The sequence below is a fragment of the Schistocerca cancellata genome, chromosome 2 (assembly GCF_023864275.1).
Source record: "Schistocerca cancellata isolate TAMUIC-IGC-003103 chromosome 2, iqSchCanc2.1, whole genome shotgun sequence".
NCBI classification, from domain to species: Eukaryota; Metazoa; Arthropoda; class Insecta; order Orthoptera; family Acrididae; genus Schistocerca; species Schistocerca cancellata.
In genome coordinates, this window is record NC_064627.1 from 585941988 (window position 1) to 585965962 (window position 23975).

The following is a 23975-nucleotide window of genomic DNA, read 5'->3' on the forward strand; positions in this document are numbered from 1 at the left end:
CCAGGGAATGTAGCACATGCATGATGGAGTACTGATACCTCTTGTTAGGGATGTAAGACAACATCTAATGCGCCAGCATACTCGAAGATCGATAGATCGAGCAGGGGCTGAACCGTAGACTCCGATTTCTGACCTCAGTGCGCTTGATTTTACTGTAAGGGGTCGTCTCAGCATTGGAGTATACAGCATTGCTGTTGCTATGATTGAGGAACCGGGACACCGGATTATACGGTCTTGTGGAGATTTACTAGAAAATCCGGAGTCGTTTGAAAGAATTCGTAATTCGCTATGAGACGAATGCAGTATTGCATTCAAATGCGAGGACGACAAGGGGAACACATATTGTAACATACAACGTGCTGAAGCAGTATTGTGTTTTTTGGTTATGTAGCCTGCGTGAAATTGGAGATTAATTAAAGGGGCAGTTAATACAGTCTAAGACAAGAAAGACACAGCTCGAAGGAATTACACAACTGGGTCGATAATTGCAGATTCATTTGTTTTAAATAGGACAACGCGTCATATTAATGTCGGGAGAGCCATGTTTACTGGAACGTTTTTGTTTCTGTTATCACATGTTTTCTCTTGTGTCAGTTTTTACTATTAATTACGATACGCCAACTATATATAATACACCGGAATACATAATTCTAACGCTTGCTTGAAAGTGAAGCTTTGCGCTTTTAGTACTGGCGTCCGTGGTGTAGTGGGAATGGAACATCCTGGTAACCAACACCTGGATCGCGGATTTAGCCTCTCATTACACACGACTCATCCTTGGGAATGACTCATGCTGTTACTCGTGCGACACTGCAAAGACGTCACAATGTCACCACCACGCTGAGATTTGTAGAACGGTTTCATAGGGCAAGGCACGGGAGTTACGTCAACAGTGGTCTATAAATTGCACACTGACTCACTTTGCTCACATAATTAGTACACTTCACGGACCAGCTAAAGCAATAGAGTCTTCGATATCGTCATAGACTCTCGATAATCAGCATTCATTGAAGGGCCCTTTGATACTTCTTTTTTTTTAACAATGCGGTTGGTTAAAAAACTAACGCAGGAAGTTTATGGCAGTATATTTGAACTTACATCTTCCGGCTTTGGAAAGAAGTACAGAATGACGCCCCAGATGATACCGAAAGCGAGGCCAATGATAATTCCGAGAGGTCCTTCAATAATCTTCATGGTGAGGTTTCCTGCAGGAAAGAAGAGACAGGGCTTAAAACATTGTTACATTATATGTAATACTGTGTTTGATTGTAATACTGTTTTTTTATGTGTTCCGTGAAAACCTGAAAAAATGTTAGTAAGCTTCCTGAAAATAGCGAAGCTAAAATAGACCCATTTTGTACTTAGAGTAACAAGTTTTTCACAATAATAGTGCAATAATAAAAATAAAGCTTTAACATTATTCTATCTCTAACTTGCCATAACCCTAATTTAACGAAAGCCTTATTTGGTAGTAACATCTATAATCCAGCAGAAATTGCTTTCAAAATTAGTTTTATGTAGTTGCTAATCCCATGCACTAACCAACAGTCTCATCGTAAGGTGCAGAAAGCGGTGGCCATTACTCTTATCAACTGGATATTGTATTCTATGAACGCATCACTTATGGTAAAACGATATTATGTTCCAAACACATCATTTCTTTTACCGCGTGTCATTGGTCTGTGAACATAATTATACCTACATGTTACAGAGGCCTAAAAACGCAGTCGCTAAGTGTTACTGCACATAGGAGTTTTGTTGCTCAATCAGTGAAAGTTATCTAATCGATTTGAGATTTATACACATTACACAGAAATTCTACTTTAAGTCTGATATGCAGTACCATTTGACTTACGGTACCCAAATAAAGTAACTTCCAGATGTACAACAAGTAAATTTACGTGGAGTAACAATATATTTTGTTTTTTAATGGTCGTTATATAGTGTAGAAAGGAAATACATTGTGATCGAAACGAAGTACCCACAGTGTAAGAATTATTGGCATGTGTTTTTCATTACTATTAGTATGTCGATTGTTATACTACACCACGGCAGTTCAAAATGTTCAAATGTAAGTGAAATCTTATAGACTTAACTGCTAAGGTCATCAGTCCCTAAGCTTACACACTACTTAACCTAAATTATCTTAAGGACAAACACACACACACCCATACGCGAGGGAGGACTCGAACCTCCACCGGGACCAGCCGCACGGTCCATGACGGCAGTTTGGCCCAAGGCGATATCGGCTTTATGATTTGGTGGTACTGTTTTAAGTGTAATTTCTATTCATTTATTCCATAGGCTCTACATAGTTTCAAGCAGTATTACAACCGAAGTGGAGAAATATCCCATTTCGCCACAGCTAATGGCAAGCGGCTTAATTATAGCGGCAGAGCAAGTAAGTATGTGGAATGGAGGAGATTGTGCTATAGATACAACTTCAGCTAATGTAAATGAAAACCTGAGAGGTACTTCACAGCAGCGAGAATGTAACATGATGACTACTAGAGTCAGCAGTTTCAAAATACACAAGATCAGAAGTTCAACTCCTTTAAAAGCGAGGTACGCACAGTGTAGGTGCCACTCAGTCCTAAAACAAACCAAGTTTTGACACATAGGCCGGATTTTTAGAACAGACGAGGGGTGAAAGTGTTTTTTTATGTTGGTGGAGTACCTTAAAATATAGCCACATAAGCGGCACACTGAATCAGCAGAGCTGCAGAAAACGAACTAATGAAATTTGTTCCAGACCGGGACTCAGACGTAGATTTGCGGCCTATCACCTGCAGTCACCTTTACTTTCAGGCTACCTGAACACTCCTCCGGGCCTCATTCATTAATTTTTATTGTCACTGCTGTTTCCACCGAAACTTTCCGGAGGTCATTAACAGAGATTCGCCCTTCTGGAAAGAATTTTACGTGTCTAAAGTGAATCTTTGACCTTGCAGCGGAGTGTGCCCTGTATTCAAACTACCTGGCACATTAAAACTGTTTAAAATCGACACTTAATGGCGTGCTATAGCTGTGAGACACTAATTCAGAAACTCGTGTGACAGAAAGTTTCAAAACGGCGCGCATTCTGCTACAGAGTGAAATATTAGTTCTTTAAACAATGCCTTAGGCTGTGCCTAAGTCATTTCACGACATTATTCTTCCTTGCAGAAGCGCTGGCTCAGCGAGGTATACAGGAGAACTGTGAAATTTCGAAACCAGAAGAGAGGTAGCTAGGCAGAGATCAAAGGGGAGGGTGGGGGTGCGATGGTCATGAGAGTCATGACCCCTCACGCCAAAAACATATTTTAGTAGAAGATTTTGTATTATTACATGTATCTATTTTCAAATTTCACAACTACTGAGGATATGGTATCCGGCCGGTGTGGCAGAGCAGTTCTAGCCGCTTCAGTCTGGAACCGCGCGACAGCTACCGTCGCAGGTTCGAATCCTGCCTCGGGCATGGATGTGTGTGATGTCCTTAGGTTAGTTATGTTTAAGTAGTTCTAAGTTCTAGGGGACTGATGACCTGAGATGTTAAGTCCTATAATGCTCAGGGTCATTTGAACCATCTTTGAGGACATGGTAGCATGGAAACTAAGAGGTTAAAACATGGCAAGGATTTCTAGAAGCTACAAGCTTTGTTTAAGACAAGATACCTCTCAATTGCTTGGGTGAGGGTCTGTTCATGTAGGTGGGCTTGTGACGTGACAAGTAATATTACGGCCACGTGAAAATGCGCATTCACAGTTACAGCCGGGAAGTTCACAGGAAAAAAACAGCATTCCTCTCATTTACGCGCTCGCGTAATCGTAGTCTGTAACCAGTGTTCACAGTCGTAGTGCTGAGTGCGATACTGATAATGGTGACTGCAGATTTCGATCTTACATAGTGCAAGTTATGACGTTGCCGCAGATTAGAGAGGTTGCTGCTATTACACAAGGGTCATTTCATAAGTCATGACAACTATGGTATATCTTACATAATGCGATATGAGAATTCCACGATGAGCGTTGAACAACGTGTATCTGAACGCCAACATAAAATAAGGTTCCAGCACAGGAGATCGTGGCGGAGGGCAAAATAAAACACACGCACTGGAACTCTGAATAAATGTATTGTGCACAAATACAAATGGAACAAAAATGAATTAAAATGAACTACTGTCTTTCAAGACAGTCTTCCAGTGGACCCAAACAGCGTTGCCAACGATAGGGAAGGTGTTGTGTGCCGTCGGCATTGCCATCAATGTGTGCCACCTGTCGCCGAAATGCCGTGACGGTATCCGACCCGTTTGCAAAGTGAATCCCACGAATGGTTTCTTCAGTTGTGCAATGAAGTCGAAGTCCCATAAACTGGGGCCTGATGAGTAGGAGGGGTGGGAGAGAATTTTCCTCTCCTCTCGTTGTATTCAGTTCTTGATAATGTCTGCAGTGTGGGCTGTAGCGTTATTATGGAGTATGACTGCATTATCCACCAGTGCCGGACGTTTTTGCCGTTATCCACAGCCGATCGTAGTTCCACATGACGTTAAGGTTAACCGGACATTGAGCTTCTTCTGTGCTGGATGCACACACATTGCCGGAACTCTTACGGGACTTGGTAAGATTGCCTGACGCGGGTAATGAATGTAATAGGCAGGGGCACTACGAATGTAGCGTGTGGACATTAAGTTGGGAATGTGAGTCACACGGGGAGCGTGCAAGGGATAAATCCCTGCAGTCGCACTATCCTCTTTGTCCTCGGTGGCTCAGGTGGATTGAGCGTATGTCATGTCAGCACGAGATCTCGGGTTCGAGTACCGGTCGGGGCACACATTTTCATCCGTCCCCGTTGATGTATATCAACGCCTGTAGACAGCTTAGGGTCTTGATTTAATTATCATTTCATACTGTGCACTTCTGTCAGCGAAAAAGGCAATTTTCACATATGCTCGCCTATGCTCGCTGTTCCACTCTGCTTACATCCATGTTGTAGCACGGCCACGCTCTTGCTGAATGTTTCAGGCACTGTTACCAAGCCATTCGCGGATGCGCTCGCATTCTGTCGGTTGATTGCTTTTGTCTGCTGCAGGCTTTCGAATGTATTTAGTACGATTACAGTGATGAAATTACTTACATGACACGCGTACAGGGTCGTTATAATTACGGTTTCGTTACTTGAGAGCGCTCCCATGAAAAACGAAAGATCGTATGACAATGAAACATTGTGGAAACATCTGTAACGACGTGCAGAACTAAGGAATAAACTGTTGAAAGAAGCATATTTTAATTTCTACATGAGAGGGTGACATTTATTAACTGCTTGCAATGTTTGCGTCCTATGTTACAAACGTTGCTTTTGTGACGGCCGTCTACACTCTGGGACCACAGCAGACATACAATTTCACAATTATACGCAAGATTTTTCGAACGATGGACCATGGAATGTACAGCAGTCGTGACACAGCTCGTGCACTGCTTGAAGATCGCACATTGTGTTCAATATTTGCAGCCATGGCACAGTAACTTCTTCAACAATTGGCGTCAGCGTCTCTCACGAGCAATTCGCAAATCGCCATTTAGTTCCAACTTACGGATCATGTTCTTGAACACCTGCTCGAAAGGAAATCATCTCCGCATTCCTTTAAGGCGTCGATACTCGCGAAGAGCCGCAGCGCTGTTGTTTTAGTAAAATAGCTTTACGACTAAAGCCCTGCTCACCTTCTCCAGACCCATGTTGACTGTGAGCAACTGTATTGTATACTGAAGCTTGTGTCTCAACACTACACCGCCGAACCAGTACCGGCGCCTAATGAGAAGTCGCGACACTAACTCAATTAACACCGCAAATCCTGCAGCGCACAGTCTGAACGTCGCTCTTGTAACGTTGGGTACCCATACGGTAAATAGTTTTCCGCGTACGCTGACTCAAGTAGCGGAAGTTTAATGATAACCGCCCTGTACTTCTCAACTTTACGGACTTATCATTGTATTAAAACAGCTCGCATATTTTATTGGAATCAGTTTATTATTATTGTCTTCAAAAAGTTACAGTTTCCACAAAAAATTAATACGTCTAGTACAAGTGTATTTAGTGGAAACTTATTGCAGAGTAAGGATCACAACAAGAATGTCAGAGCATTTGGAAGTCAGAATGGTCTTAGACAAGGAGACGCCTTACCTCCAATAAGTTTTAATTTAATTTTAGAAAAGACAGACAGAGAACACCAAATATTAAAGCAAGCTGGAATAAAACTGGGTAATAACATAATAAATCGGCTTGCTTGTGGGGGCGATGTTCTTCTAATAAGTGATAGCAAACAGGACTTTCAGCTCATGACAACTTCTTATAGAAATATTGCAAGGAAAGTAGGGTTACAATTTAATGAGGTGAAAAGTGAGTACACGGACGTGAGGAAAGCACCCAATGATCACACCCCACTGATAGCTGATGCATTCTCTTTTAAAAGAGTAGACATGTTTAAACATCTGGGAAGCATTTTTAGCGAATAGAACAGAATGCCTCCCCCCATGAACCAGGAACCTTGCAGATGGTGGGGAGGCTTGCGTGCCTCAACGATACAGATAGGCGTACCGCAGGTGCAACCACAATGGAGGGGTATCTGTTGAGAGGCCAGACAAACGTGTGGTTCCTGAATAGGGGCAGCAGCCTTTTCAGTAGTTGCAGGGGCAACAGTCTGGATGATTAACTGATCTGGCCTTGTAACAATAACCAAAACGGCCTTGCTGTTGTGGTACTGCGAACGGCTGAAAGCAAGGGGAAACTACAGCCGTAATTTTTCCCGAAGGCATGCAGCTTTACTGTCTGGTTAAGTGATAATAGCGTCCTCTTGGGTAAAATATTCCGGAGGTAAAATAGTCCCTCATTCGGATCTCCGGGCGGGGACTACTCAAGAGGACGTCGTTATCAGGAGAAAGAAAACTGGCATTCTACGGATCGGAACGTGGAATGTCACATCCCATAATCGAGCAGGTAGGTTAGAAAATTTAAAAAGGGAAATGGATAGGTTAAAGTTAGATATAGTGGGAATTAGTGAAGTTCGGTGGCAGGAGGAACAACACTTTTGGTCAGGTGAATACAGGGTTATAAATACAAAATCAAATAGGGGTAATGCAGGAGTAGGTTTAATAGTGAATAAAAAAATAGGAGTGCGAGTAAGCTACTACAAACAGCATAGTGAACGCATTATTGTGGCCAAGATAGACACGAAGCCCATGCCTACTACAGTAGTACAAGTTTATATGCCAACTAGCTCTGCAGATGACGAAGAAATTGAAGAAATGTATGATGAGATAAAAGAAATTATTCAGGTAGTAAAGGGAGACGAAAATTTAATAGTCATGGGTGACTGGAATTCGACAGTAGGAAAAGGGAGAGAAGGAAACATAGTAGGTGAATATGGATTGGGGCTAAGAAATGAAAGAGAAAGCCGTCTGGTAAAATTTTGCACAGAGCATAACTTAATCATAGCTAACACTTGGTTCAAGAATCATATGAGAAGGTTGTATACATGGAAGAATCCTGGAGATACTAGTAGGTATCAGATAGATTATATAATGGTTAGACAGAGATTTAGGAACCAAGTTTTAAATTGTAGGACATTTCGAGGGGCAGATGTGGACTCTGACCATAATCTATTGGTTATGAACTGTAGATTAAAATTGAAGAAATTGCAAAAAGGTGGGAATTTAAGGAGATGGGACCTGGATAAACTGACTAAACCAGAGGTTATACAGAGTTTCAGGGACAGCATAAGGGAATAATTGAAAGGAATGGGGGAAAGAAATACAGTAGAAGATGAATGGGATGAAGTAGTGAAGGCACCAGAGGATGAAGTAGGTAAAAAGACGAGGGCTAGTAGAAATCCTTGGGTAACAGAAGAAATATTGAATTTAATTGATGAAAGGAGAAAATATAAAAAAGTAGTAAATCAAGCAGGCGAAAAGGAATACAAACGTCTCAAAAATGAGATCGACAGGAAGTGCAAAATGGCTAAGCAGGCATGGCTAGAGGACAAATGTAAGGATGTAGAGGCTTATCTCACTAGAGGTAAGATAGATACAGCCCACAGGAAAATTAGAGAGACCATTGGAGAAAAGAGAGCCACTTGTGTGAATATCAAGAGCTCAGATGGAAACCCAGTTCTAAGCAAAGAGGCGAAAGCAGAAAGGTGGAAGGAGTATATAGAGGGTCCATACAAGGACGATGTACTTGAGGACAATATTATGGAAATGGAAGAGGATGTAGATGAAGATGAAATGGGAGATACGATACTGCGTGAAGAGTTTGACAGAGCACTGAAAGACCTGAGTCGAAACAAGGCCCCGGGAGTAGATAACATTCCATTAGAACTACTGACGGCCTTGGGAGAGCCAGTCCTGACAAAACTCTACCATCTGGCGAGCAAGATGTACGAGACAGGCGAAATACCCTCAGACTTCAAGAAGAATATAATAATTCCAATCCCAAAGAAAGCAGGTGTTGACAGATGTGAAAATTACCGAACTATCAGTTTAATAAGTCACAGCTGCAAAATACTAACGCGAATTATTTACAGACAAATGGAAAATCTGGTAGAAGCCGACCTCGGGGAAGATCAGTTTGGATTCCGTAGAAATGTTGGAACACGTGAGGCAATACTGACCTTACGACTTATCTTAGAAGAAAGATTAAGGAAAGGCTGGTTGGTTGGTTTGGAAAAGGAGACCAGACAGCGTGGTCATCGGTCTCATCGGATTAGGGAAGGATGGGGAAGGAAGTCGGCCGTGCCCTTTCAGAGGAACCATCCCGGCATTTGCCTGGAGTGATTTAGGGAAATCACGGAAAACCTAAATCAGGATGGCCGGACGTGGGATTAAGGAAAGGCAAACCTACGTTTCTAGCATTTGTAGACTTAGAGAAAGCTTTTGACAATGTTGACTGGAATACTCTCTTTAAAATTCTAAAGGTGGCAGGGGTAAAATACAGGGAGCGAAAGGCTATTTATAATTTGTACAGAAACCAGATGGCAGTTATAAGAGTTCAGGGGCATGAAAGGGAAACAGTGGTTGGGAAGGGAGTGAGACAGGGCTGTAGCCTCTCCCCGATGTTATTCAATCTGTATATTGAGCAAGCAATAAAGGAAACAAAAGAAAAATTTGGAGTAGGTATTAAAATCCAGGGAGAAGAAATAAAAACTTTGAGGTTCGCCGATGACATTGTAATTCTGTCAGAGACAGCAAAGGACTTGGAAGAGCAGTTGAACGGAATGGACAGTGTCTTGAAAGGAGGATATAAGATGAACATCACAAAAGCAAAACGAGGATAATGGAATGTAGTCAAATTAAGTCGGGTGATGCTGAGGGAATTACATTAGGAAATGAGACACTTAAAGTAGTAAAGAAGTTTTGCTATTTGGGGAGCAAAATAACTGATGATGGTCGTCGTAGAGAGGATATAAAATGTATACTGGCAATGGCAAGGAAAGCGTTTCTGAAGAATAGAAATTTGTTAACATCGAGTATAGATTTAAGTGTCAGGAAGTCGTTTCTGAAAGTATTTGTATGGAGTGTAGCCATGTATGGAAGTGAAACATGGACAATAAATAGTTTGGACAAGAAGAGAATGGAAGCTTTCGAAATGTGCTACAGAAGAATGTTGAAGATTAGGTGGGTAGATCACGTAACTAATGAAGAGGTATTGAATAGGATTGGGGAGAAGAGAAGTTTGTGGCACAACTGGACTAGAAGAAGGGATCGGTTGGTAGGTCATGTCCTGAGGCATCAAGGGATCACAAATTTAGCATTGGAGGGCAGTGTGGAGGGTAAAAATCGTAGAGGGAGACCAAGAGATGAATACACTAAGCAGATTCAGAAGGATGTAGGTTGCAGTAAGTACTGGGAGATGAAGGAGCTTGCACAGGATAGATCAGCATGGAGAGCTGCATCAAACCAGTCTCAGGACTGAAGACCACAACAACAACAACAGAACAGAGTGGAAACTGAGCTCAAGGCAAGGATTGCTGCGGCAAACACATCATTTTTCGGTTTACGGGACGTCCTTTACAGTAGATCATTTTGATAAGCTTGAAAATCAGACTACACCAGTAGCTATACGTCTTTTTGAAACATTTAAGTTAAGGAAAACAGATCAACAAAAACTGCTTGTCTTCTAGAGAAAGATGTAAAAAAAAAAAAAAAAAAAAAAAAGTTTGGCCCCAACGGGAACACCCAGTCACACGCATGGTCGATATTAAGAAACTAGGAATTGGCAGGCCTACACTCACAAACTGCTATTGGACGGAAGATGAATAATAGAATATTGATGTGGGCTGGGCGCCTAATGAAGGTGGAAGAGGAAGGACTACCGCGAGCAGCACTCTCAGGATCCGTGGTAGGCAGAAGGAGCCGACGTAGGCCACGGACAAGATGGGAGGATGATGTTAACAGGGGTACGCAGGTGATGGGCCTGAGAGAATGAGAATGGTCCACAAAATCCAGGAACTTAAATGACTGGTGGGGGAATAAAGAGAACGTATATGGTCTCGCATGCCAGACAGAAAATTAAAGAGAAGAATGTTACAAGATTGTCCTTGAATTGTCGTTGCTACTACTGAAATTATAGACATCTGAGACCCGCTTAAAAAAAAAAAAAGTTGATGGAAAGTAGACTGCGGGGGGGGGGGGGGGGGGTAGGGGGTAGGGAGAGACGAAAAGAAAATAAGAAACTGTAACCCCCCCCCCCTGCCGAATCGAATCCTGGATATGCGCCTGAAGAAGTAGTGCTGCGGTGGTTGACTGTGAGTTGTGCCTCAATAGCTCAGTCGGTAAGAGCGACTACTGTCCGTCAATGACAAAGTCCGAGTTCAAGTCAGAGTTCAGCATTCAGTTTCAGTCTGTCAGGATTTTTCTATTGTGGGTTTGGTTTCTTCCTCTGTTTGTTCCAACATGTGTTGATTTTTTCTAACAGTTCATGAAACTTTGAATGTCGTCTGCGGTGAAGTGAGGACGAGAGACGCAGGCGTGCGGAGTTTCCTGTTGCGATGGCAAAACATAGCAGTAGTGAGAGCGGAGGCGGTCGTACCTTCAGAGAAGATGACGTTGATCATTATTCCAAAGATGGAGACGGCGAAGATGTCGTCGACGCTGGCGGCCGCCACCACCAGCGTGGGGATGCCCTTCTTGGTGCCGTAGCCGCGCTCCTGCAGCGCGAAGAGGCACGGGATGACGACCGCGGGCGACACCGCCGCCATCGCCGCTCTGGCAACAGACGACGCCTGTCAGAGCACGTCGCTGTAACACCCACGTCTGTTTCTGCTAACAACACTAACACGTAGCTCGGTGAGGCTGCTCTACTCGAGCTCATGGAATATTGATTTTACGAGGACAAAGTAAAATGTAATTCCACCAAATTTTTAATGTGAAAACTGTTAAATCCTTTTAAACAAAAAAACTTCATTACATACTACATCTTTATTCCTCATGTCCACATATTTATTTCTCAACAAAATCATCTTGGCGACGACGAACACGTCTGTCCCAATGAGAGACCAGTTTGTTGATACCGCCGTTGTAGACTGTCTGCTGGCCGCGATGGCCGTGCGGTTCTAGGCGCTTCAGTCCGGAACCGCGTGACTGCTACGGTCGCAGGTTCGAATCCTGCCTCAGGCATGAATGTGAGTGATGTGTTGGTTAGGTTTAAGTAGTTCTAAGTTCTAGGGCACTGATGACCTAAGATGTTGAGTCCCATAGTGCTCAGAGCCTTTTTTTTTTTTTTTTTTTTTTTTTTTTTTTTTTTAGAATGTCTGACTTCGTTGACGAAGCCACACACAACCTCACCTCTGCTTGCACCGCTTCATTACTATGAAAGAGAAGTCCTTGAAGGTGTTCTTTAAGTTTTGAAACAGATGAAAATAGCATGGAGTCAAGTCTGGACATTACGGAGGATGGTAGATGACAGTGAACCCCAGGCGTCGGATTGTAGCAGAAGTCGTAACGCTGGTGCCTTTTATGGCTGCTCCATGTGTGGGCGAACTCTTCGAAATCATGCTTTCGGGTTTCTGAGAGTACCGACGTAGTTACGTCACACACTACAATTCGGAGCTCTCTGGCGGCAGAGGGTTGCAGCTAGTCTCAGCGAAGCGGGAAAGACGACCAAGTAATATGCGTGACATTTAGTTTCTCAATCGATATTGAGAACTGAATAAAAAATTCGGAGGTACTACATTTTAGCATACCCTCGTATTTGGTTAGCGTACTGTATTCCAAATTCTATATAATCATATATTAAAGACACAACAAGGGAAGGAAGATTAGAGCTGACGTGCCGCCGACATAGAGGTCATTAGAGACAGAGCAGAAACTCGAATAGTTTCGAAGATGAGGATGGAAATCGGCGGTGCTCCTTCAAAGGAACCGTCCCGACAGAATACAAAGAACTGTTCATGAACCAATTGTAAGATTTAAAACGTAAAACAAAATGACTTTATAACGAATACCACAAACAAACGAATTTTGTATACGGAGTGTAGGAAAACAACCTGAAAACTGCGTCAGGGCATAAGCAGGACACGCAGGATCGACCAAAATTTTCCAGATGAGCATAGTTCGAAAATGAAGCACTGTGACTCAACACCCATAAAACGAGAGCCAGTATCGATAATTTTTGAAGCTTCGAGAATTAGGCATATGCAACATGGCGGGAATTTTCGAGAGAGTGGGCCAGCATTTCTTTGATAATGCCAAATTTTTAGCAATACTGGAGGCAGGAATTTCGAGCATTTGTTCCAAAAATGGGATCTGAAGAAAAAGGGTGTTAGAAACGTTTGTTTTGATACTTCTCTTAGTTACACTTACTGATGGACTGTACTTATCAGAAGAAGTACTCACTCATGCTGTCTGTGCATTAACAAAATGTAAAACATGTGGATTTACATTTCTTTATTAATAACATTGCGCGTTACAGTACTAGATGTCGACTAGCTTACTGCAGTTCGTTTTTTTACGCTACAGCTTATCATCTGAACAGATTAATGACCTGACGTATTCTAGCGTAGTTTTTTAATACTCAAACTTTACCTGTAAACGTATAAGAAAGTTCGAGTCTAAGATAACAGCCATAGTTTAGCAGTTTAAAGATTGTCTAGCTCTGACCATTCATTTGAAACCGTTTTCTCCTGTTTAATTGTGTCCACACGCCTGTAATATTTTTTTGAAGTACAACATTTTCCACCTAGAGTGTAAAAAAATTATTTGTCCACCACAATCGCGATTTCGGCTTTTTATACTCTTTTCAAGTGACAGCTCACTTTTAAGAGAACGATGCAGCGACGCAGTTCGTGGTGACATGTCACTTAAAAAACAAAAAAGAACAAAAAAAAGAGATTTTGATGAATAAATATATTCTTCCGCGCAGTCGGAAAATGTTGTCTTTCCTGAAACCCTTATTTTCAACTAATGCAATTGATAACAACACTCTTTAGCATAACATATTGGCTGGGGCATGTCTGTTTGAATGCACACACTTCCGCACGAATCTCGTTGACTGGCTGTCGTTTTACAATAATAATCCCACAGCTGTGCACTTCCAGCCTGCGATTACTCGCAAACTTTTCATCTATTCGACGTCCTGTACCGCACTCTGACCTTTCTACCAGGTTGTTTCTCTCCACTCTGAATATCCAACGGTATTTTTGTTCGCTGTAGAGAAGACTGATAGTTGGCCATAAAGGGCGTTCTGCTGTAATGGCTGTCTTTTAAATTCACACTGACATTCTGGCGAAGGTGCTTTCCGGCATCGGCATAATGAGCCCACATATCTGCCTTGGCTTTTTGTTATTCTGTTAAGTTTAATCCAATGGTCGTCAAGCTGCGGCCCACGGGCCGCATGCGGTCCGAATAAGATATTCGTGCGCCACGCGCACCTTAGCCCTATTTTACAATAATATGCATCCAACAACTAACAGCTGAATAAAAATATGGCAACTAACGTTAAGAGCTTCTTAAAGGTATAGTTTTACGCCCAGTAACAAAAAATTGAGAGTAACTTTTTCAGATGTACTTAATTTTAATTGAAGTTGGTGAATTGGGCAATGAGCTAAGTTGGCAGCTTATCTCGGGGGCAGAGGGGTAGGTGGCGCGGCCATTGCCGGTTTCGTGGGTGTAAGAGGGTGGATGTTTTATTGCCTTCCAGAGGTAATAACTCCGTGTTTGTCTCGTACCTATCAGCTGCTACGGCATAAATTTCAAACGAAAATAGCACGGGTTTATGAACGTGCATTACAGAGATGATCATATTCAAACGTGGTACATATTTGTAGCCACCAATATGAAAATAAATTAAGGCTGTTCTAATACAGTGCAATGAGAATAGGAGAAAACTGGCCGGCCGCGGTGGTCTAGTGGTTCTAGGCGCGCAGTCCGGAACCGCGGGACTGCTACGGTCGCAGGTTCGAATCGTGCCTCGGGCATGGATGTGTGTGATGTCCTTAGGTTAGTTAGGTTTAAGTAGTTCTAAGTTCTAGGGGACCACAGAAGTTAAGTCCCATAGTGCTCAGAGCCATTTGAACCATTTTGAAGAAAACTGACATTTATGATCCTGTCTCATACGGCACAAAGTATTTAAATGTAAGTACAGGTAATGTTATTTATCAATTAATCATCTCGTCACACAAACAACTACCACACTTCGTCAGGCAATTAAGGTATCAAAACTTTGGGGTCGCTGAGGGTAGTAGCAATCTTACACGGGGAACAGTCGACACGAAGTATTCCGAACGGTGTCGGCTTTTAGCGATCAGTACCTTGTTGTCCGGCAGCCAACATATAGCGCACTTACTATACAACTAATCTATTGGAGTCTTGTAACATACTAATTTATGTAGATAACCAAGTACTAATAACGTCGGCACGAGTGTGCCACCCCACAATGTCAATACTGGTTCCTGAGTAAGAAAGTTCGACGGCTGCTGGGCTAGTCCATATTTTCTGGTCTAAATCGAACTTAAGATACGAAAAAGCAGGAAACTCTGCAGATTGATAACTACATGTTTGAAGAAGTAGATGAGTTTGAATATCTGAGGGTGGTAGTAAACAACAGAATTGATGACAAACAAGAAATAGAAGCGAGGATCAAGCCGCATCCAGAGTGTCATATACACTCAATAAGCTATTGTCATTCAAAATCTTTTCAAGCGGGACCAAAATATGGACATATAAAACTACAAGGGCTTGCTGAGAAGTAATATGTCCGATTTTGTCATGTGAAATCTCTTAAAGCTTTTTTAAAATTAAGGAAATGTTACTAAGATTCTTCGTCTTTATTTTTCATGTCTAAATACTTGCAGCCCTCTGCCGCTAGAGGGCTCCCAATAGTAACGTGTAGCATGGCGGTTCGTAACGACGTAACTATGTCGATGCGTGAGAAACTGAAACCACGAATTCGTCCACATACGGAGTATCCTCCTTCAGCATGACAATTCCAGACCGCACACGAGCGCTGCAAAGTCTGCAACAATCCGACGCCTTTGGTTCACTGTCATCGATCATCCTCCGTTAAAAAGTGGTTCAAATGGCTCTGAGCACTATGCGACTTAACATCTGACGTCAACAGTCGCCTAGAACTTAGAACTACTTAAACCTAACTAACCTAAGGACATCACACACATCCATGCCCGAGACAGGATTCGAACCTGCGACCGCAGCGGTCGCTCGGCTCCAAACTGTAGCGCCTAAAACCGCACGGCCACTCCAGTCGGCATCCTCCGTACATTCCCGACTTGGCCTCATCCGATTTTCTTCGTGTTCAAATGTTAAGGAACACATTCGAGAACTTCACTTGATAGTGATGAAATGGTGCAAGCAAAGATGTGGTTGCGGCTCCGTCAACAAAGTCAAACATTCTACAGTGAGGGCAGTATCAACAAACTGGTCTCTTGTTGAGAGAAATGTGTTTGTTGCCAGGGCGATTACGTTGAGAAAGAAATATGTAGACATGAAGAATAAAGATGTAGAATGTTAATAAATTTTTTTGCATTCAAAAAGCTTTGGAAGCATTTCTTTTCAGCAAGTCCTCGTATAATCAGACTAGTATTACTATGAGATGCAGAAATATGGAGAATGCATACGCACGCAGAGAGAAAGATAAATGTATTTCAAAATAAAATCCTGTAAAAAATATTTGGACTAGTCTGTGAGGGAGAAGAACAGCAAAGAAGAAATAACAGGGAGTCAGGGTGATATATAATTAACCACATGTTGTTGCAGAAGCCAAGACAAGGAGACTGGGATGGGCCCGCCAAATCTATAGAAGAGAGGAGGGATCAATACTGAAGCAGTGTCAAGAAACCCGAAGGACGAAGATCTTTTTTGCACGCCGCAAATAAGATGGAGAGACAAGATGGTCAAGGATTTTCAGATACAATGAACTTGGAGCAAGGTAAGGAAAGGCCAAGGACAGAGCGTTGTGGAGAAGGCTACTTGGCAAGAGCAAAAAGCGACTGTGGTTTGTGGGCCAGGAGAGTAAGAATAAATAAGTCAAAACTGGGCCTTTCTGTTACGGAGGGAAGGTTGTGGACCTGTGAGGTTCCTTACCCATTGCTTTTTCTGCAACAAGATGATATTAAAGTTGTTGCAAATCGTTTCGTGGTTTATAAGTATGAAGAGGCTCTGTTCACATCTCCGAAAAGTTTGTGAACTGGAAGCAAAGAATTGCTTCGTATTGTAGTAGATTCTCGGACAAGTACATGGTTCCGTATTAATGTGAGTGAATGTGGCTGAGTGTAAGGAGCCAATCGGTATGCTTAGACATTATTGTCCCAGTTTCATCTACATGTTGTAACTTAGTCCTTCGTCAACCTTCCTGACAGGGCACTATTAAGTCTCGCCGGAGCATTATATTCTTATAGCAGAGTACCTGAGACTCAGAGCTGGAACACGGAGGATATAGGTCGTGTATCCGAAAGTGACATTGGAGAAATTTTGAGGAACATCGCTCTTCTCTAAAATGAACTTCCCAACATATCTCGGTGTGACTCTGTACAGAAGTTGAACAAAGACCGCCACGAAACATGAATCAGCATTCAGAATCGAAGTAGATCAGCGCTAAGGCTTCAAAAACTAAGCTTCACCAAGAAATGAAAGTATATTTACTCAACTAGTTGTAAAGATGTTTAAGAAATAGGTAAAGCAGTATCACGATATATTTAGTAGTCAGAAGCATCAAAAAGCACTTAAAAAGGTCTGAAACTGACGATACATGTTATTTTGACTGATAAATCTAGAAAAATCTCATCAACCACAACAAAGCAACTATTTGGGAAGACGGCTGTCCCTAGTCGTCAAACATGCTAGAGATTCAATGAGATGATTCAAGAAATTTGTTTCTATTGGTGAAGAAATTTGAGGTCATTGCTGGTAGCTGACGGGTGCCTTTCCCGAGTGCATTCTACATCAGCGTAAAGACAGTGCGTGGTGGTGAGTACTTCTTATCAATATTAGTTATTTTCTGTCGTAACCCATTCGTGTACTGAGAAACTGTCCAGCTATACGACTCTATAGACGCTCTATTCTCTCTCGTCACATTTTCATGATGCCTCTGGGAAAAATGCATTGGCAACAACAGAATGGTCGCACAGTCGTCTTCGAAAAGGAAGTTCTCTAAACTTACCCAATAGGGTTTCGCGAGAACAAAGTCACCTTTTTTCTAAAGGTTTTCCTTTCAAATTTCGCGAGAATCTGAGGTACATTCTCGCACGCACTACACCGACCTGTCCAGATAATTCGTTTGATTTTGTTGTCGCGCCTACACGATAATGAATCCAAACACGAAAAGTGCTCTATGTGGTTTTTCTTTACAGATGCAGTTCACTATCCAGAAAACCGTTCTGATACATCTAAGTGTTCCTCTCACATTCCTTAATACTGATTTTACGTGTTCAACTCAATCCATATCTCTTCTTGGTGTTATGCTGGAATATTTAAATTATGTGATGTTTTCCCGATGTTCACCACCAATCTTGTAATCAGATACTACCGTGATCTTTCTTTTCTTAAGAGAGTTAACTAGCATCCGTGCACATTTGAAGAGAGCTGCCGTTCACTTCACCAGGGGAAATTCTGTCGCTCTGCATTTCCTCACATGCTGTATAGGTTTCAGCTCTAGAGTCCTCTTTGAGCAGGTAATATGGAGAATATTTTCATCTGCGAGAAATTCACTTGGTGGAGCTGCTGTTTACGTGTGGGCACTATCGTCTAGGAAGAGGAATTCTGGATCAACTACACATCTGAAAAATCGCCCATGTGGTAGCAGCACCTTTCTTCGTTAACAGTATGCCATTGGTAACCAACAAACATACGATGCTCGAGGCACCTACCAAACATAATACTTGCTGCACCCGACTCCCTGCCCCGTCTGTCAGTAGTGTTTTCTGATAATGTATCACATATGACTTTCCCTCCAGACGAAAGCTGAGAAATTTATCCTGCAAATTCAAGTAAGATTCATCTGCAAAGAGCAGATTTGTCTATTTATTCGTTCTCCAATTTTGGTGTTATTGAGTTCCACACTAATAGACACCGTCCCTGCACTGCTGTGTGCCGGTAACACACTGTCGGACGTATGGTGTACACACCAACTTCTAATCGCTGTATTTCATCATGCAGCTAACACCAGGTACTTGTCACGTTAAAGAGTGGTTACACTTGAACGACCTCGCAGTCTGCTGGTCTCTGTGAATACACCCCTCCACACACACACACACACAGAGAGAGAGAGAGAGAGAGAGAGAGAGAGAGAGAGAAAGAAAGAAAGAAAGAAAGAGTAAACACGCACGAGCGCGAGCAATGTGTGTGTGTGTGTGTGTGTGTGTGTGTGTGTGTGTGTGTGTTCAAATGGCTCTGAGCACTATGGGACTTAATTTCTGAGGTCATCAGTCCCCTAGAACTTAGAACTACTTAAACCTAGCTAACCTAAGGACATCACACACATCCATGCCCGAGGCAGGATTCGAACCTGTGACCGTAGCGGTCGCGCGGTTCCAGACTGTAGCCCCTAGAACCGCTCAGCCACCCCGGCCGGCGGGTGTGTGTGTGTGTGTGTGTACTAGAGCAAGAGCAAAAATTCTATGCCTTTTTCTATTATCTGGAATTAAATCAGGGTATGGTGCAGGACTTAGATTGGGAAATAAGACAGCAAAAGGGGACTTTGGGTACAGTGAGCAGGTTGAAATGGATGTGGGTTGCAACTGTTATTCGTAGATGAACAGACTTAGCCAGGATAGAGTAGCATGGAGAACTGCATCTAACTAGTCTTCGGACTGAGACGACGACAGCAACAACAACATACAGTTGGAGAAGTCTTTATGCGGTCTGGTTTGTCTACAAGTTCTACATATTTCGATTGCAGCAAAACAGTGTGACGCTGAGCTCACCCGAGCAGCAGCCCCCAGAGCCAGGGCAGCGAGAGCAGGCAGTAGGTGGCGACGGCGAGGGTGCCCGCCTCGGTGATGGACGGCACCAGCGCCAGCCGCGCCACCACACCGCTCAGGCGCCGCAGCGCGCCCGCCTCCAGACCCAGGCCGGCCCGCATCATGATCACCGTCAGCGCCGCCTTCCTGCACACACCGCGCACTCTTGTCACAGAAAGGCAGGGGGGGGGGGGGCACGACGCTTAGGTCAGTGGATTTCCCGTGTTCGTGCCAAAGACAAAAAAGCAGCCAATCCACGCGATATACATGGTGGTCCATTGATAGTGACCTGGCCAAATATATCACGAAATAAGCATCAAACGAAAAAACTACAAAGTACGAAACTCGTCTAGCTTCAAGGGGGAAACCAGATGGCGCTATGGTTGGCCCACTAGATGGCGCTGCCATAGGTCAAACGGATATCAACCGCGTTTTTTTTTTAAATATGAACCCCCATTTTTAATTACATATTCGTGTAGTATGTAATGAAATATGAATGTTTTAGTTGGAGCACTTTTTTCGCTTTGTGACAGATGGCGCTGTAATAGTACGAACATATGGCTCACAATTTTAGACGAACAGTTAGTAACAGGTAGGTATTTTAAATTAAAATACAGAACGTAGATACGTTTGAACATTTTATTTCGGTTGTTCCAATGTGATACATGCGCCTTTGTGAACTTATCATTTCTGAGAACGCATGCTGTTACAGCGTGATTACCTGTAAATACCACATTAATGCAATAAATGCTCATAATGATGTCCGGCAACCTCAATTTGGCAATACGTGTAACGACCTTCCTCTCAACAGCGAGTAGTTCGCCTTCCGTAATGTTCGCACATGCATTGACAATGCGCTGACGCATATTGTCAGGCGTTGTAGTTGGATCACGATAGCAAATATCCTCCAACTTTCCCCACAGAAAGAAATCCGGGGACGCCAGATCCGGTGAACGTGCGGTGCTTCGACGACCAATCTACCAGTCATGAAATATGTTATTCAATACCGCTTCAACCACACGCGAGCTATGTGCCGGACATCAATGATGTTGGAAGTACATCACCATTCTGTCATGCAGTGAAACATCTTGTAGTAACATCGGTAGAACACTACGTAGGAAATCAGCATACATTGCACCATTTAGATTGCCATCGATAAAATGGGGGCCAATTATCCTTCCTCCCATAATGCCGCACCATACATTAACTCGCCAAGATCGCTGATGTTCTACTTGTCGTAGCCATCGTGGATTTTCCGTTGCCCAATAGTGCTTATTATGCCGGTTTACGTTACCGCTGTTGGTGAATGAAGCTTCGTCGCTAAATAGAACGCGTGCAAAAAATCCGTCATCGTCCCGTAATTTCTCTTGTGCCCAGTGGCAGAACTACACACGACGTTCAAAGTCGTCGCCATGCAATTCCTGGTGCATAGAAACATGGTACGGATGCAATCGATGTTGATGTAGCATTCTCAACACCGAATTTTTTGAGATTCCCGATTCTCGCGCAATTTTTCTGATACTAATGTGCGTATTGTGTGCCATATGTTTGTGACTATTACAGCGCCATTAATCACAAATCGAAAAAAGTGGTCCAACTAAAACATTCATATTTCTTTACGTACTACACGAATATGTAATAAAAATGGGGGTTCCTATTTTAAAAAACGCAGTTCATATCCGTTTGACCTATGGCAGCGCCATCTAGCGGGCCAACCATAGCGCCATCCGGTTTCCCCCTTCAAGCTAGACAAGTTTCGTTCTTTGTAGTTTTTTCGTTTGACGCTTATTTCTTGAGATATTTGGCCCGGTCACGATCAATGGACCACCAAGTATATTGTCAGGACTAGTCTATATACAGGGTGAACCAAAACTCCATTGACAGACTGGTAGTGTGGACCAAAACAAGATAAATGTCATACAGACATTGGCTCTATAACGCATAGCTTCTACTGAAAGCTCTTTGCTTTCCATCTTTTGATTTTTTTAAAAGTTGGTAGTACGGGCCAAAACAAGACAAAAAGTCAAGTAAATAAGGACTCTAAAGGTCATCCCTTAAGAGATATGACCACTCGTTCATCTTTGCCAATGTGAAACGCATCACTGCTACTGAGGAAGTGCCGATAGCTCTTAAGGTGCGCATTTTACACCCCTTTTTCACTAGATATTTTTCTCTTGTTTTGATCCATACTACCAGCTTGGAAAGTTTGTCAAACGAGTTCTGGTCCACCCTCTACATAAACGATCGAACGGTTAGCGTGAGTAGCAATCTGCGGCTGTTTCCTGATGACGCTGTAGTGTACAGGGAACTGTCATCTTCGAGCGGCTGTACGAGGATGCCACACGACTTGGATAGAATTTCTGTTTGGTGTGATGAATAGCAGCTTGCTCTAAACGTCTGAAATTTTGAGTTAATGCGGTGTACTGCTGTAGTGTTTGGGATCCCTGCCAGGTTGGATTGACACGTTCACGCTGGCGCTGTAACCACTATGAATCAAAACACAAGGGAAAAACAGTCGTTTAATGTTCGAACGGGTTATTAGTGATGTGCTACCTGACACAGTCACATCTAAAAATGGTTCAAATGCCTCTAAGCACTATGGGACTTAACATCTGAGGACATCAGTCCCCTAGACTTAGAACTATTTAAACCTAACTAACCTAACAACCTCACACACGTCCATGCCCGAGGCAGGATTCGAAACTTCTTGGGCGTTCGCGAACAGCAAGGTTACTGGTTACAGGACCTCATCCAAGTAATTTGCAGCTGACACAGAGCTCACTGAGAACACTAACGGTCGACATGCACTATAGAATAACTCCACACACCATCACACCAGGCTGGTGGCATGTGTGATGGGACACCACAAGCTGCTCTCCACTGCCCGTCAAGACAGGGACCCAATGGTTTTCGTCTCCGAGACAGAAGACGACCCACTGCCAGACTGCTGGGCCCCATGTCCGCCCTTACCGACATCTGGACAGACGGGAGCGACGCTGTGGGTGTGTAAATGGCAGGCTTTCTGACGGTTGGCATGTGGCCAACTTTGCATCATGCAACTGCCTGCCAAGGGTACTAGTAATTAAGGGATGTTGTATAGTACACGTTCAGGTGATGCTCTGTTGATGCTACCTGCTGTCATTCTGGCTGGCACAGCTGCTGAATGGCCCCTATCATTGCCATTGGATCCACTCTCATGTGACAGACAATCCTTTAGTGCCCCCTCCTTGCCATTCGTGTTGGACATCCAGATCCCACATGTTGGGCATATGTGCCTTCCTGTATCCATAGCCGCCAACTACAGGCAATGTTGGTATCCTTACGAACGGCGTGGTGCGCAGTATGACTATAGGACCACCCAGACTCACAGCCCCATGATAGGTCCTTTCGAATCATTTATCTGGGACAATACACGACTGGCCATTAAAATTGCTACAGAAAGAAGAAATGCAGATGATAAACGGGTATTCATTGGACAAATATATTATACTAGAACTGACATGTGATTACATTTTCATGCAGTTTGGGTGCATAGATCCTGAGAAATCAGTACCCAAAGCAACCATCTCTGGCCGTAATAACGGCCTTGATACACCTGGGAATTGGGTCAAACAGAGCTTGGATGACGTGTACAGGTACAGCTACCCATTCAGCTTCAACACGATACCACAGTTCATCAAGAGTAGTGACTGGCGTATTGTGACGAGCCAGTTCTCGGCCACCATTGACCAGACGTTTTCTATTGGTGAGAGATCTGGAGAATGTGCTGGCCAGGGCAGCAGTCGAACATTTTCTGTATCCAGAACGGCCCTTACAGGACCTGCAACATGCGATCGTGCATTATCCTGCTGAAATGTAGGGTTTCGCAGGGATCGAATGAAGGGTACGGTTCAAATGGCTCTGAGCACTATGGGACTCAACATCTTAGGTCATAAGTCCCCTAGAACTTAGAACTACTTAAACCTAACTAACCTAAGGACACCACACACACCCATGCCCGAGGCAGGATTCGAACCTGCGACCGTAGCAGTCCCGCGGTTCCGGACTGCAGCGCCAGAACCGCACGGCCACGGCGGCCGGCGAATGAAGGGTAGAGCCACTGGTCGTAACACATCTGAAATGTAGCGTCCACTGTTCAAAGCGCCGTCAATGCGAACAAGAGGTGACCGAGACGTATAACCAATGGCACCCCACACCATCACGCCGGGTGATACGCCAGTATGGCGATGACGAATACACGCTTCCAATGTGCGTTCACCGCGATGTCGCCAAACATGGACACGACCATCATGATGCTGTAAACAGAACCTGGATTCATCCGAAAAAATGACGTTTTGCCATTCGTGCACCCAGGTTCGTCGTTGAGTCTTGCAAACGTCCCCATCTGTTGACGTGGCTGCACGATCCGTTACAGCCATGCAGATAAGATGCCTGTCATCTCGACTGCTAGTGATACGAGGCCGTTGGCATCCATCACGGTGTTCCGTATTACCCTCCAGAATATCCGATTCCATATTCTGCTAACAGTCATTGGATC

At 43.4% G+C, this 23975-nt stretch overlaps 1 protein-coding gene across 1 annotated transcript in view; it reads right to left on the minus strand.

Moving 5' to 3' along the window:
* Positions 1 to 23975, minus strand: part of LOC126156694 (putative SLC9B1-like protein SLC9B1P1) — a 110055-nt gene that overhangs the window by 33822 nt on the left and 52258 nt on the right. The window contains exons 5-7 of the mRNA XM_049916327.1: positions 19403 to 19585; positions 11059 to 11234; positions 1099 to 1205 (exon numbers count right to left, since the gene is read on the minus strand). Of these exons, the coding sequence (XP_049772284.1) occupies positions 1099 to 1205; positions 11059 to 11234; positions 19403 to 19585 (466 nt within the window). The remainder of the gene's footprint in view (positions 1 to 1098; positions 1206 to 11058; positions 11235 to 19402; positions 19586 to 23975) is intronic.